General features: G+C 46.7%; 1 protein-coding gene across 1 annotated transcript in view; it reads left to right on the forward strand.

Moving 5' to 3' along the window:
• The window catches only part of GAN (gigaxonin), a 63,400-nt gene extending 47,710 nt beyond the window's left edge, over positions 1-15,690 (forward strand). Inside the window, exons 10-11 of the mRNA XM_043599749.1 lie at positions 2,329-2,438; positions 2,528-15,690. Of these exons, the coding sequence (XP_043455684.1) occupies positions 2,329-2,438; positions 2,528-2,709 (292 nt within the window). The 3' untranslated portion in view covers positions 2,710-15,690. The remainder of the gene's footprint in view (positions 1-2,328; positions 2,439-2,527) is intronic.
• The last annotated feature ends 261 nt before the right edge of the window (positions 15,691-15,951 follow it).

Genomic DNA, 15,951 nt, shown 5'->3' on the forward strand with positions numbered 1-15,951 from the left:
TTCTTAGAATTCCAAATACGGAAGCTGCCGCTTTGTAACAATCTGGGAAGAGTTCTTTGAAAGGAAAGTGCCGTTCTTAGAGAAACAGTTTCACATTTGTATTTAACACGGAGATGCGCTGGATCTCAGCCGCCGTCTTCCCGGACACTCGATAGCACAGAGTTGGAGATACAGGAATAGCGTCCATACGCCCTGCGCTCCAATAACGAGTGTAGGCCTGGACGTGGTAGTTCTTAAGGGCTTAGATACAATCCCGGGGTCTGATGAGGTCTGCTACACCCACAGCTATGTCTTTAGCTCTTAAAGGGAAATTGTTTGGTCCAATTACTTTAAGTGAATGCCATTATATAGCAGAATCTATGGTTGGTGGTGGTGGTGTTCAAACCGACCAACAAACAAACAAAAAAAAAACCGCTTTTATTTTGGAATAGTTTTACACTGATAGGAAAGTTGCAAAAATAGAGTCTGCATTAAGCCATGCACCCAGCTTCTCCTCATGTTAACATCTTACGTAACCATAGTACAGATATCAAAATCAGGATATTTAGGTTGGTACAGTACTGTTAAGTAAATACAGTCTTCATTCGAATTTCACCAGCTCATCCACTAATCTCTTTTCCCTTTGCTCTGGGATCCCATGCGGGATCCGACAACATACTCAGGTGTGTTTCTTTAGTCTTTTTTCATCTGCGATGGTTCCTTGGTCTTTCCCTGCCTTTGATGACCATGGTATTCTTGAAGATAATTGGTCCGTGTTTTTATAGGATGTCTTTTAATTTGGGTGTGTCTGAGGATTTCTCACGATTAAGCTGAGGTTTGGTTACGCATTTTTGGCTGGGACACCGCGCAACTCTGTGAGTTATAAATGCGGTGCTATCGTTTTTTATTTCGTTACTCAACCGTTCCAGCTTTGGCCACTGGGAATGCCTTCCTGTCAGCTCTGTGTCCTTCGGACACACCCCGTCCTTTAAGCCCTTCCTGTCAGGCGTGCAAGGCACTCCAGGCTCATCTTGTGTTTTCTGTCTCACCTGGGGAATCAGCCATATCTTTTTAGAGGCCTGGGTCCTTTTAGTGGCTATTAAATTGAGTTTCAACAGGAGGGCCAAGACAATTTAGTGGGGAAAGAAACGTCTCTTCAGCAAATGGGACTAGAGCAATTAGAGGTCTGCGCGGAAGGAAAGTGAACATCTACCTAATTCCGTTCCGAAAATCCAACTTGAAATGTGTCGTAAGACGTGAGTGTAAAAGCTGAAACTGTGAAGTCTCCAGAAGAAAGCATAAGAGGAAAACCTCTACAGCCTTGGAATAGGCAGGGATTTCCTAGAAGGACATAGAAAGCGTGACCTTTAAGAAAGAAAGAAAGAGGGAGAGAGAGAGAGAGGGAGGGAGAGAGAGAGAGGAAAAGAAAGAAAGGAAGAAAAGAATAAATTGTGATTCATCAAAATTAAAAACTCTTCTTCAAAAGTCTCCATTAAGAACATGAAAAGATAATCTACAAGCCGGGGAAAATACTCATGATCTGCGTATCTAACAAAGGACTTGTATCCCCAAAACACAAAGAATCTTACCATTCAAGAAGAAAATAGAAAACCCAGTTTCAAGAATGAGCAAATCTTTGAGCAGACATTTCACAAAAGAAGACTGATAAAATGGCCAGCGAGCACACACAGAGACACCCAGCATCCTTCTTTTCCGGGAAGCCCGCAAGCCCACGCCACGAACGTGGCCGAAATCAGAAAGACCGACATTCCCGAGAGCTGGCAGTAATCCCCGGCGATAGGAAGCCTCAGATGTTGCTCATTGGGACGGAGAATGGCACAACACTTTGGAAGACGGTGCGGCATTTCCTTACCCAGTGGAATACACCTTTAGCTGTATAACCAGTTCTGTGACATAACATCCACAAAGAAGATTTACACTCCAGTGTCCAAAAGAGCTTTAGTCACAGGAGCCGAACGCCAGAAAGCACCCAAAGGAACATGGGCGAGGGAACGCATAAACAAATTCTGGTACATCCATACAATGGAAAACCACTTAAAATTGTAAGAAACAGAGTATGGATGTAAGCCACGGGGTACTGAGTCTCGGGAACGTTTTCCTGAGCAAAAGAAGCAGATTGAAAAGTGCGTACGCTTTGTGTTTCAAAGTGGGTGCCGTTCCAGAACGGACAAAATGAGGTATCGTCCATAGTGACAGGAAGGAAATGGGGAAGCAGGTTGAGCTGAACTGGTGCGGGGCCTTGTCCTCTGGACAGGTCACCCACCTTTGTCATCTTCCTAGACCTCATCCTCTTGACTTCCTTCGTTTTGTCTGTCTGTTCGTTTTCAGGTGGATCTACCTTAACGACCAGAATTTATGCATCCCCGCCAGTTCTTCTTTTGTTTATGGAGCTGTCCCCATAGGAGCCAGCATTTATGTTATCGGAGATCTCGATACAGGTAAGCACGTTACGGCGGTTTTGCTGGAGCGGTTTCTGGCGATTCCAAGACGTGTTGTTGTATCACCTGTGCTGCTTCTCGTGGTTCAGGTACCAATTACGACTACGTGCGCGAGTTTAAAAGAAGCACAGGGACGTGGCACCATACCAAACCGCTCCTCCCGTCCGACCTCCGCCGCACCGGCTGTGCAGCCTTACGTATTGCAAATTGCAAGCTTTTCCGCCTGCAGCTCCAGCAAGGCCTGTTCCGTATCCGTGTTCATTCACCCTGAAGAGGCGGCAGAGCGGAGGCAGAGCTCCTGACCCAGCGCACCGTAACATGGCTTTCTGCGAGGGGACCAGAGGTGGCAGCGTATCTCCGGTGGTTTTACTGTAACGCTTAGAAGCCCGCGCTTCAGCTCCTCTCGGGGAGAACCCGTAACTGTCGAAAAAGCTCCCTTGGAGGAATCTGTTCCTCCGGGTAGATGTGTCTGCAGACAAACGGAGTAACTATCCGGTAGAGGCAAAGGGAAGTGGGAATCGGGGTCATGTAAAATATCGAAGTTAGCGTACTAAGGTGCATTCTCCCGGAAGGGGACTCCTTTCCGAGCGACTGCTGTGTTCCAGTACCTGGCTTTGGGAAACAACAGAAATCCGTATATGCAAATCAACATATCCAAACACACCAAGACTGCGTTCCTGCTGCACTTGGAAGGAAATATCATGCCTAACCCTGCCCGACAGATTCAGGTTTGTGCCTAAGATGTTAGATTGGGCCAGGTAGTCTCCACTTACTACTAGTACTGTGTCCTAAGAATCTTTTTTAAACTATATTATCATGAATTGAAACTAAGATAAAATTTCTCTCTCATGACGTTCTATCTTAGTAATCTAAAGGCTCGATAAATTAATGAGTCAGGTTGCAGCCCTCGTGCGAGTTTAAAGGCAGTTGCTAGCTTCTGTGTTGACTTAGATAACGTCATGCCATAATTTCTGGGGTAGTTCTCTCGGAGCTGTGAAGGGTCTCGTGCCGTGCCGTTCGTTCTTCCTGTTCAATTAACCAGAACCATTTTGTAAACACGAGGAGATAAGCAGAGTAAGGGATGTTACAGAAGAAAGACCCGAGTCAGACAAGTGACCAAGGTCTGCTATGGCTACAAAAGCTGTCCAGACAAAATATATAGGGATCAAAAAAACTTCAATCTGTCTGAAAGCACACAGAGTCTCGTCCACTACTGTTTCGGATTGAAAACCTGTCTTAGAGCGCGAACCTGCATTAAGAATCTAGTCTTTGTAGCAGAATTTTCTCGATGCTGTTCACTAGCAAGAGTTTTAGACAAATTACGTTATAAGTAAAGTTTGGCTGGTAGAATAAAACTACCTCAACTTAATTTCATTCTGTTCATAGTAGAGCGAATTCATCTCTTCTCTGCTTCTCCACTCCCCCACCTTCCCTTGTCTCCCCATGCCGCCGCACTTCCCACCACGGGGAGAAAATCTGTCATTAGTAGCACTTACCTTGTAAGATTCTTTGTTTTCCATTCAAATGATGCCACCTTAGTGTGAGATCAGGGACTTCCAAGTGCTTGATTACGTCATAATTTGAATTTTATGTAATATCAGGTTTCTAATCAATTTAATACAGAGCTCTTCAATTTTAATTGTTTTCTACAGTTTCCACCGCCCTCAGTAAATGGCTGTAAGAAGCAGTATTTTGTCTTAATGATTAATAAATGTATAAATGTATCCTTTGCTTATACATTTGAGAATAGGAGTTTCTTCTAGAAACTTCCTAGATGGAATGCTTATACGCTGTTAACATGCATAGGAAACCTCGCTTGTGTTTCCCCCACCGTGAACAGAAAAAAGGGTAACCTCCTATCTGCAGTTTTTTTTCTTACACCTGTTAGGAGTCAGTACGATGCTGTAAACGTTGCTGAAGGAAGACTTGTCGGGGTGGGGGGGGCTGTTCTAAAGAATGTTGTGTGTGGAGAAGTTACTGCTGAAAGAAGGCGTGAGGTGTCTATCTTCTGTATCAGAGGCCCGGGGCCAGATTTGCCACACATTCACGTAACACAATCGAATTCGATACATAAAGCAAAGCCGGCCTTTTTCCTCTGAATTGTGTACCAGTCAGCTGTCGTCCGCACACCGTCCCAGTGATACCTGGGATATCTTCTCATCAAAGCAAGCTACGCGGCCACTGCAAAGAAAGCAGACTTTCTTTTTTTACAGCTAGATACTCGTTTTTTAGAGGAAACAAATTGCTGAAGAAGTGAATTTTCTTTGGTAAAATCTCCTGAACAGAACAGAACCTTGGCCTTCAGAAGTTGCATCTGACATACATTGAAGCAGTAACTGATGTCCTGTGAAAGCCATGGCAGGCTTTCTCTTAATTCTTAATTCTCCTAATAAGCCATTCTCTTAATTTCTGAAGTTTATAATTCTTCCCAGTGCACACCAGGCCTCTCCAAGGAGACAATTCATCGTTTAGGAGTGAATGGGTTATTGCAATATTATTGCAATATTATCAGTGCCTGCATGACTTAGTCAATTCATTTTATAAAAACAGTTCTTTTTTAGTTTTTTATTCAGTTCATTGACACGGTAGCTGCAGAAATTAGATAATGTTTTTTAAAATAAATTTGCCACATAATATGGGATGCAATAACCAACAAGAACTGCTAAGTGCCAAACTGTTATTTTCCTATATATAAATATAAAAATATTCTGCTGAAGGGTAGGAATATATTTAATTTTATTAGGCTCCAAAATTAATCGTGACTTTCTTGTCAATGACAGTTACTTCAGTATTGTGAAATAAATTTTAAGTCATTTCATGCAGGTTTGTTTTAACATTCCACTTATGCCTTGAAACATCTTTTTCTCGATAAATTTTTAATACTTCTTTTTCCGTAAGGCACTTTTACCAGGCATAGGTTGGAACAGGCGGTTGCGGATAGATGTTAAAATTTTAAATAAATATCATTGGGGGAAGTGCAATTTATTTTCATTATCCCGCCAACAGAAGGAAACTTGTTTCGGGGTTAGAGTCAGTGAATATTTAAAGGATCTCTCGTAGGCTACAGTCTAAAGTAGGCTTGTTTGTTTGTTTGTTTGTTTAACACATCCAAGTATAGATTTTTCAAAGATATAAGTGTTTAATTTAAAATGAAGTGCTGTTTTGGGGGTTTGTTTTTTGTTTTTCATTTTGTGTGTGTGTGTGAGTGTGTGTTAGTGCTTCTATCCTGTGAGAGGGAAAAGTGTGAGGGACAGAGTGTGTGTGTGTGTGTGTGTGTGTGTGTTATGTGACTCGGTAAGTCTGTTTATACATGTTTACTTTTGAAATTGTAGTTCCAAACTACATATATTACTGTCTCCTGGTGCTTCCGATAAATCCTTGAGCCTGTGGCCCTTCAGTTTATACTACTATGTTCAACTCACGTTGGGTGTAAATATTCATAGAGTCGTAGTCTGTTTAGTAAGTTTTACCTGGGGTTTGCATTCCTTCAGTGGGACTAAAACAGTGCTTACCAACTAGTATAGTCGATATAGCTATAAAGATTTGGCCTTGGAAATCTTTGAACTCATTGTTCCTTTCATTTGTTCTTTATTTCATTGCTGTGAGGAGTTGATAGGTAACAATGGGCTGTTTTCAAACCGCAGCAACCAGAAAAGAATATTTGGGCGATGACGGATGGTGTATTCCCTGTGCTAAAGTGTCCTGTTATATTTTACTACAACTTTCATGATGCTTTGGGGTGCCATTTTTATAATTCGTGGGTGGGAGGGGGTTCCCTGCAATATGCAGGAAGCACATCCTTATATTGACCTGGTGGAGATAGGGCTGTCTTTGCTGCGTCACCTCAGTTACTCATGGTAGTAAGACAGGTTTTTAGAGAAATTCGTCAGCTGCCTTGGTCCGTTGGGGTTCCATTTGGTACGTTCCTCCTCCCGTGTACCAGACCAAAAAGTTTCCCAAGGAGTGCTAAAAATGCTACAGCATTACCTTCTTGTTGGCCTTTCTGATTCTAGAGGATGCCTCCTGTGGTCAGATGGAGACATTTGAATATCTGGGTAAAGAATGAGGTGGCACTTTGCATGGATTTATTTATTTGTTCTTTAATGTTTGGGTTTTGGTTTTTGTTTCTTGTTTTTGTTTGTTTTTTGAGAGAGCTTGAGCAGGGGAAGGGGACAGAGAACCAGAAGCAGACTCTGCAATGACAGCAGAGAGCTTGACGCAGGGCTTGAACTCACGAGCCATGAGATAATGACCCGAGCCGAGGTCAGACACTCAGCCAACTGAGCCACCCAGGCACCCCTGCATGGATTTAAAAGGTGCTGGGACCCCCTTAAAAAGCACCTGGTGGAAGGGAAGTGTGAGCTTGCCCTTGTTCCGTGGCTGCCCCTCATGCCTGTGAGAGCCTTGGGGGAGCCAGGAAGGGAGGAGACGGATTTGTACAGAAAAGCTGCCCTGGGTTTAATCAGCAAATGCTTATGGAGGACCCCCTAGGGATTCTGCTTGGATTTCTGCGGGGCTGTCTTGCTGCTCTCCCTCTAGACCGTAAACTCCTCGTGGGCAGTGACCCTGTCTTGGCCGTCTGCTCACCCCAGTGCCCGACACACAGCAGGTAGTCAGGAAATGGTTGGCCAGTGAGTACAGTACCCTTGTGATCAAAGTGATGTTCTTTGTGGGATTGAGAAGCCCTCTCCAAGAGCGATTTATTTTGTTGGATTTTAAATGAGAGGCTTTGTATGCACATGTGCTGGACTCATATTCTAGAGTGAGAAACTAGTACGGATAAAAAACACAAAGTGCCTGACGTACAGACGCACACTTCTGTGGTTTCCATATGTTCTTTAGGATTTGGAGGACCCTACTATACTCAGCACACCTCATACCACTGATCACATTTAGTGTTGGGATTGATTGCTTTTTACACGTGCCTCTGGGTATTTTCCAGAACATACTGCTGTGATCCTCACTTCTCCATGATGGGTGCAGTGGCCCCACTGGACAGAGAGCAGTCTCTGAGGCCCAGGAGATATGGCTTCATTTCCCACCTCACATGCAAGTAGAAACCCAAAGCAGAAGCCAGGTCTTTGTATTATCATTTCACCGTTCAGCCTCTGAGACGATCGCTTAATTTTCTAGGTGTGCAAGTATTTTCAGTCCTAAAATAATCATTTGTGGTATAACGTAAGCCCTCAAACATGTCCTTTAAAGTTATACAGACATAAGCTGAAAGATCTTTGGTTTTCTTTGTCAGTTAGCCATAGGAAATTTAAGAATTGACTAAAGTTGTAAGAACGGAAGTACTAAGTGTGTTTGACAGAAAAGCAGTTTTTATTCTTAAAGAGCAGAAACTTCATTTATATTTCTTTTCTTACCACGTGTACAGTAAGGGAGAAGAGAGTGTGTCTTCAAAGGTAGAAGGAAGTATTTTGCTAGCTCTCTAATAACCCCTGAGGTACTCTTTCTAGCCGGTTCAGAAATGATGGAGATGCAGGGTATAAAGGTGAGTTGTGACTTGCTTACCCACGTTGGAGAAGGACATGAAATCAGGTCAAGGCTTTGCTGGCTGCTGGTGGGAAAGTCTCAGTGGCGTCGAACTCTTATGTTTGCTATTACTTATTTGCAAGCCAACTGGTAAAACTTGTAAAACCTTTGCATGTTTCTCAAATGATTCTATTTTTCATTTTAAATACATCTCACCTTTACAATGCATTTACGTGACATCTGAGGAGCTCAGTTAAGATTCTCTGTTCTTTGGTCTAAACGCATGCGGTCGAGGAAGGTTTGCTCGTGTTCAGTTCTGTCCCCGAAGTTCTGTCAGTGACTGGGTCTTTAGACTTCTTCCCTTCCTCATCACATCAGATATCTGATAAGTTAAACAGCCTGGCTGGCTCACTTGGTGGAACGGGTGACCCTTGGTCTTGGGGTCGTGAGTTCAAGCCCCACGTTGGTTGGGTGTAGCAATTACACAAGTGTAGCCCATACATGCTGCATAAGATCACACAGGGAAAGATCGCCCGTTCCTACGACCCGTATAAATATGTGGCCACTTCGGATGATTCAGATCCCAAGTAGACACAGGCTCATCTTTCTGGTCAGCGAATTATATTTATTAGACCTTTCTTTTTAGCATTTAAGTAAAATTCTTAGGTTTTAAAACTTTATTTTTATTGTTCCTGCTTATCAATTACAAATAAGGCATACTTTAGAACCTTGGGTAAAACTTTTTCCAGTTAAACCCGTGAACTTGGTATGAATATGACTATACGTAGCTCGCTTTATCGTGTTTCCTGTTTAATTGGATGAGAATTACATGCACCTATTCCCTTGTTCTTTGTGTTTATAGGAAAAACTCTGTTCTCCGCTACCTCATTATGTGGTGTTGTGCTTGACCCCCTGCCAATTTAGGAGAATTCAACACATTCTGTCCTTTAACAAAAGCCTGGAAGCCAGCAGCAGGCGGCCTTGAGGAATACAATTCTCTAAGGCTTATTTTCCATTTTACTATTTTTTTTTTTTAAATAGGCACTTTTAATCAGGAGGAACAGTCATTCTCCTAGAGCTGCTGCGAAGTGATTACTTGAAACTCAACTTGAACTTTAAAGAGTCTTGAAAAGGCTGTGTTTTCATAACGTAGAAAAGTAGTATATTTAAACACCACTGCTGTGTAAAACAGAGGGCTTACTCTCCATCCTTGTTAGGATCAGACCGAGAAGGTGTCTACCTGTAATCTGACCCAGCGGTGGGAATTCAGATGCTTGGGGCTACTGTTTTTCTTTGTCTTAAGGTGCTACTGTGGTTGGTTTAAGGAGCTATTAAGCGTATTTCCATGAATTTGTTTCCCAAGAATCTTTTAATTTTGATGACAATAGAGGCTCATTAGTAGATTCCTCTTCTCGGTTCATTCTGACAGTCTAGAGTTTTAAAATGAAATCTGAAAGTGTTTCCAAAGGACAAGGTTGAGGTTGACCAAACAACTTAGAATCGCAGGATGCTTAAAATCACGAGCGATTGGATTTTTCTCTGAGCATCAGTGGAACGCGCCTTCTCTGCACGGCGCACGTCGGGCTCTGTCCTCGCCAGCGCCTGTCACCTTCCCTGGGCGGTAAGTTAGGGGAGCGAGCCGCCCGAGGCCCATCGATTCCTCCAGTCAGACCTTCCTCCTCCCGGAGCAGTTTCTTACAGGAATTACCCAGCATCCCTGGTGCCCAAAAGACTTCTGCCCGTTCCTAGAAACCTAGCATCCCGGGAATAACGTAGAGACCAGATGAAAGCTAGCGACAGAACTGCCGTTATCCTCTGACATGATCTGGTTTTTAAGCTTGTGCTTTTGAGGGTGAAAGGCAGAGTTTCTCCCCAGATGACAGGACGTCAGCACCAGCGGGTCTGGCAGCAGGCGTGAGACATTTTCCTAAGTGGTTTCCAAGAGAACCGACACTTACCGCTTCAGGGCCCCAGCCTTTTCCTTTCGGTTATCTTGAGGAAAACCTGTGTAAACACTTTATGGACTTGCGCAAGCAAACCTAGTGGCTGTGAGCGTGCACGGGCCCCGGAGCCAGGCACAGGTGGGTTTGAGGGCTTGCCCCGAAGGCTGTTTTGTGACCTCTGGGAGCCCTTTAACCCTGAAGCCCAGTTCCTTACCTGTAGACGTAGGATGACGTCTTCGGGCTGCTCTGAGGACCAGAGACGTGAGGGCGATGAGAGCCTGGCGCCACCGTGTGACCGTGGCCGCCGTGGCCACCCAGCCCGGCCTCCGGTCATCGGTGCCCTCGCTGCGCGTCCTGACCTCGGCACTTCCGCGTTCGGACGTCTGAAGTCCTCTAAGATACTGAAGCCCTCTAAGAATACTTTAAATTCTTTACCAAAGTTGATTTTTCTTTTTCCCTTAAAATGCCACAAGTAGTAGTCTACACTGGTCATATCAACTGGATATTTTCTAGATCTCTGTTTGAGATCAGCATACCTATTCTCTCTTAACGTGGATGCCATGTGAAACTAAAGCAAAAAAACAAACAGAATTTGTTACATGTGTGCGTGTGCGTGTGTGCGTGTGTGTGTGTGTGTGTGTGTGTGTAGAGCTTCCGCCCCTTCGGATAAAGAAGGGTTATTTAACAAAGTGATGCAGAAAGTGAGCTACTTAATTCCTTTCATAACATCGCTTCCTTTCCGGTTCGCACTCTGGGACTGGTGGATTTAGCAGCATGTAAGACATTGTATAAAGTCATTCTTGGTATCTTTGTGAATCAAACAGGAAGTAGAAACAGGGCTGCAAGGGCTGAGAAATGGATCGAACAGCCAGACATTGCCACTGAGAACAGCTTCTGAGGTACCGTGACCGTGTCCATTTTTACCGTTTTTCTTAGTAATTTGTATAAAAGTATAAAAGGCAGAGAAAAGTGCTGGGAGGGATGAAGTGTTGGGTGTTAGGGTCTTTAGTGATGCTACAGTCTAATAAATGGCTAAATAGAAAGTCTTGTATCTAGGTTCAGAGGAGATAGTTCCTAAATGAAAAAGAAAGAAAAAAAACATGGCGGGGTGGGGGGTGGAGGGGAATCACTGACAATTTGAACACAAGGCAACTGTTTAAAAAAAAGAAGAGTGACACCTAGGTGGCTCAGTCAGTTAAACATCTGACTTCAACTCAGGTCATGATCTCACGGTTCATGAGCTCCAGCCCTGCACATCGGGCTCTGTGCTGGCAGTGAAGAGCCCGCTTCAGATCCTCTGTCTCCCTCTCTCTCTGCCCCACCCCAGCTTGCACTCTCTCTCTCTCTCTCTCTCAAAAAATAAACATTGAAAAAAAAAAAAAAAAGAATAGGGGCACCTGACTGGCTTAGTTGGTAGAGCATTCGACTCTTGATCTCAGGGTCGTGAGTTCAAGCCCCGTGTTGGGCATAGAGCTTACTTTAAAAAATAAGTAAATTTTTTATGGGGCGCCTAGGTGGCTCAGTCAATTAGGCGTCCCACTTCGGCTCAGGTCATGGTCTCACAGTTTGTGGGTTCGAGCCCCGTGTCGGGCTCTCTGCTGTTAGCACTGAGCCTGCTTCGGGTCCTCTGTCCCCCCCATTCTCTGCCCATCTCCCATTTGTGCTGTCTCTCTCTCAAAAACAAACAGTAAAAAAAAATAATAATACATTTTTTAAAAAACTAAAAAGCAAAAAAGAATAGTGTTTGTTGGGAGAGTGGGCTGGTAGCTAGAAAAGGACGTCTTCTGCTCCTTCATCCACGGGCTGCCCCAGATGGGCCCCTGGGCCACTGCATTTAGCTGCCAGTTCTAGGCGCCACCGTCAGAGAGACCTGAGCAAGCCTGGGGCCCCCCAAGGGACGGCAGTGTGGGCGGTAGGCGCTCTGGGAGCTGGAATCAGGACCTCCGGAGGCCTGAGGCTCTGGCCTGTGAGGATGTCTTTAGAGCGAGCCGGTGTGCATGGCTCAGGCCAGCAGTGGACACAGAGACAGAGTGGCCTCGTGGAAAAATGGGTGGCCTCTGTGGTACTGAGCGCTCGTCTGTGAAAGTGCCCCCTAGGATGAGTCCTTGCGGCTGTGACTGACAGCACGCCAGCATCGGTGAGAGGGTTCTTACCGGTGGCAGGATATTGGGCACCATCTCCAAAGCTCCTTGCAGGCTGGCAGCTTAGTAAACAGTTGAGTGAGTGAGTGGGGGAGGGGGAGCTTGTACTTCTGCATTGATTTTGAGGACAAAAGTCTTTGTTATTTTCAACCTGTGCTCCCTCTCCTCCTTTCCCCCCTGCCCACTGCCCATTCACTGCCTTCTGGCTGCAGCCCCTGGCCAGCAGCCACAGCCTTCTTCAGAGAGCTTTCAGAAATAGGCCTAGTTCTAGAGATTTCCCTAAAACCACGCTGTCATCCAGAACAGCGATTCTTGCTTTGTATACACTTTTTGCTCTAAATCTGTCATGTACCTGTGCAGATTTAAGAAAGCTGATGAGTAAAATTGCATTCTTTCAAGCAGGTCCCAGGTGACCCCACGGCCCGGGATGCTCTCCAGGGGGCTCGTGTGCTGGGCCACCTCTTGGGGCTCCTTGTAGCTTGAGCCGTCGGCAGCCTTGGGGTGGATTCTCGTTGTCCTTTGAGAAGAATTTCCAAAGCATCCGATTCTGTGGTTTGCTCTCTCTCTTCTGTGAAGGCACATGGCAGTCTTAGTCTGGAGGAGACGGAGGCGGCCCCTCACTCTGCGTCTCTCTTCTGCACCCCCACCCCCGGCCTTGCAAAGATCTGTCCCAAAACAGAGGAAGGCAGGCGCCAGTGGGGGCTCGCACCCACGTCCTCGTGAGGGAGCCGTCTGTGTGCTCTCGTCACTTGGGTATATTTTCTCCCCATTTCTTGAGTGGTCTTCGCTTACTGAGAAGTGCTGTTTGAACCAGTGTTGGTCCTCCTGCCCACGACCCGCCGCGGCCGCCCAAGGACCCCGCTGGTGGGGCCTCCGGGGAAACAGGCCCCTCCACGCCTGTCGCGTCTCCCTGCGCCAGTGTAGAGACTGGGTCAGGGTGGAAGAGGTTATCTCATGCTGTTTACGCCCTCTGGTTGCTCCTCCCATCCCCCCCTCTCCTCCTCATCCTATGCCTGTCCCAGCCGGAGGTTTTAACTGCTTAAACTATGTATCTCAAAAAGGGGAGAAAAAGAAAAAACAAACACACAACTCTTCTTGTTCCCCAGACCATTCGCCTAAAAGTGTTCACTGAAAAGGCATTCTTCTAGGAGCTCCTGACCCAGCCTTTGTGACTAGCACTTTCCACAGCCAGCTGGCCCTGGCTGCAAGAGAGCCAGACCCGTCCCCCAGGCCCCGGGGAGCTTCCCAGAGTCCACGCCACCCCCCCTCCTCCCGGGTGAGAGCTTGGGCCGGAGCCTCCCCTCCGAGGCCCGGCCCGCGACACAGCGGAGGCTCCTTAAGCAGCTGTAGGCTAGAACAGTCTCCCTGGGCCCCAGGTTGGCCCGCCCGCCACGCCTGCCCGGAGGCCCTTGGGGCTCCTCCCTGAGCCGGGAGAAGGGGCTCGAGGTGCCACACGTACTCTACCTCAGCACCAGGCCGCGAGGCGCCGTGCGGGCCCCAGGTGGCCCGGCAAGGCGTGCTCAGGCCCCGGGTGGCTCGGAGGCTTGCAGAAGCCAGCCTTGTGCCCCGGCCACACGCAGAGCCGGGGAGCCGGGCCCCGGGCTCTGCACCGTCACTGTATCCACCAGAGCAGAGCGAGACCGTGGTCTCCTTGTCTCTTGGTGGGCTCGGAACTTAAAACCACCACTCCAAGTTGTGAGCAGAATCGGAAATTAGAACCACTCGTTTACAATCAGAGAGAGACCATCTTTTCCTATTTTCTTCAAAAGGGATTTCTGCTTCCGAAGAAACTCCAGAAAATAAATGTGTTATTATTAATCTAGCATGTGTTCATTGAACTTGACTCTTAACGCTTTGTAAAAAAACTAGGTAGGATCTGGTACGGGGCGGGGGGGGGGGGGGCAAAAGGGTGTCATCAGCTTCAAAACAAACCAATGTATGTGGGTTCACAGCATCTTTTTTTCCTACATGGGACCTCAGAATTCAAGTTCTCCTTGAAAACAGCCACATTCCAGGGGGCAGGTAATTGTGTGGTGGGAGGTGTGCCAAGCGGCCTTTAGTTGAGAAAAGCACAGATATTAGCAACACTTGCTTAGTTAAATCATCAGTGGCTTTTTCCACTGATGGGATTCTTTTCATTTTGACCCGCTGGTAGCACAGCTTTTGTTTGGTGCCTCACTCTTGTACCCCTTCGAGTCGCCAGGGACGCAGTGATACTTTGTTTCGAATCGTACCATTTGTGAACTGTGACAACCGTTCGAAAGGAGGAGCCGTGGCCGCGGCAGCCTGCCGTGCGGTGACGCCTCCGCAGAACCGGGGTGGTCAGCGGATTGAACAAAAGCACCTCCCCGCCCCAGCTGTCCCCTCCCGTCCTCATTAGGAGCTGTCCCACGGGAGCACCGTAGGCAGGCTGGGGCAGAGGCCGTTTTATCGCTGTTGTGTTCCCAGTAACAGGGATGCACGTGTCTGTCTGGGAAGGAGGTCCATCCGTAGCTCGTTATAAACGCGTAGATTCGTTCGGTCCCTACTGTTGGATGCAGCTCTCCTGCTGTGAGCAAGCTGTCAAGGGAATTCCTTAAAACGGGGCTGTAAATCCCACCGGACTCTCCGAGACTCAGGGCTGATGTTCACTGTGGGCCCTGGCCCGGCAGGACGGTTCCAGGCGTAACTACGGGACGGTCGCCCTTGTCGAGAAGTGGGTTTTAGCACACTTTCGATTTGCCGTTTTGCCGCTTTTCACACCGTAAGGAGAACTTCATAAATAGCCAACTCAAAAAAACACCGTGTCAGGACTCATCTGGTTAAAACACAAGCATTTGTTGAACGAACACGTTTCTCTTTTCTGACACGACACAGACAGATCGTTTGAGTGTCAATCCCGCAGGTTTTGCAATCTGGGAAGATTCCAGGTTGAGCAGTCTGCTTAGACGTGTGTTCAGCCGGGGTGGTGTTGTGTGCAGCCAGGGATCCCGATCTCGAAACAGACACCTGCTGCTAAGAGGCAAGAGATTGGCCGTGAAATACACAGAAGCTACTCGAGGGACCTGGTACGGACCGTTGAAAAGATCCGAAGGAGGGGGAAGCTGCAGCCGAGAGCGTCGTACCGCTCACACTGTGGGACAGTTCGCGGGAGTGTCACAGTCTCAAACGCCCTGTGGTCCACGTGCGCTCGTCTGTTCTGTGGGTTTGTTGTGGGGAGTAACTTTCTGTTCCTGTGCTGGCGTGAAATGTAGCGAAGTTGAAGTAATTTTGAATCCGTAACTTTTCTCACAGAGTTGCTTTATGGTTTACAAGTAACACTGATGCCAAGGGGGTGCGTCCGCCTTGTCCCATCCGGCAGCATGCACTTTGTCGGCCCGCTCCCGTGTGTTGCGGGGTAACCGGGGGTCGATCCCTCTCCGCGCGCACGGGGTTTGTGCTCTGGGAACACGTTGCCGTCGTGCTGTTCTCTTGTACCGAGGATCACTGAAAGTGTTTTATCTTTTTTATGTAGTTTGTATTGACTGGATTTTATAACTGTAAGAAAACAGAAAACAGAGTGTTGTATTTTGATCTGAAATTTGTCTATGGTAAAGTAATTTTGTTTTATGTATTGGAAGTTCATTTAAAACTTGAAATATTTTCTAGAAGGGTACCGAACAAAATGAGTCGTTCAAGCTGTTTAGCCCAATAAAACAATTTGATGGGGAAGGCATTCTGATTGGCTCTAATTTTTACAGCGGCTCCTGCCTAAGCTTGCATTATCGACGTAGCTCGATTTGATTTCCGAACAGAAGGTTGCCTTTGTGCCACACCTGAAGCGGTTTGGGTCTCAGCTGCCTGGATCCTGGCTCTTGATGTAAGATCGATGCCTTGACAGGCACTCTCCACTGGCATTGCCTCGGTGGCTTCCGGCCCTATCACAGGAAGTCGCTACTCTGTCCTGCCCAGAAAACGGTTGCAAATTTCCCT

Source organism: Prionailurus bengalensis, chromosome E2 (assembly GCF_016509475.1).
Source record: "Prionailurus bengalensis isolate Pbe53 chromosome E2, Fcat_Pben_1.1_paternal_pri, whole genome shotgun sequence".
In the NCBI taxonomy this organism is placed as follows: domain Eukaryota; kingdom Metazoa; phylum Chordata; class Mammalia; order Carnivora; family Felidae; genus Prionailurus; species Prionailurus bengalensis.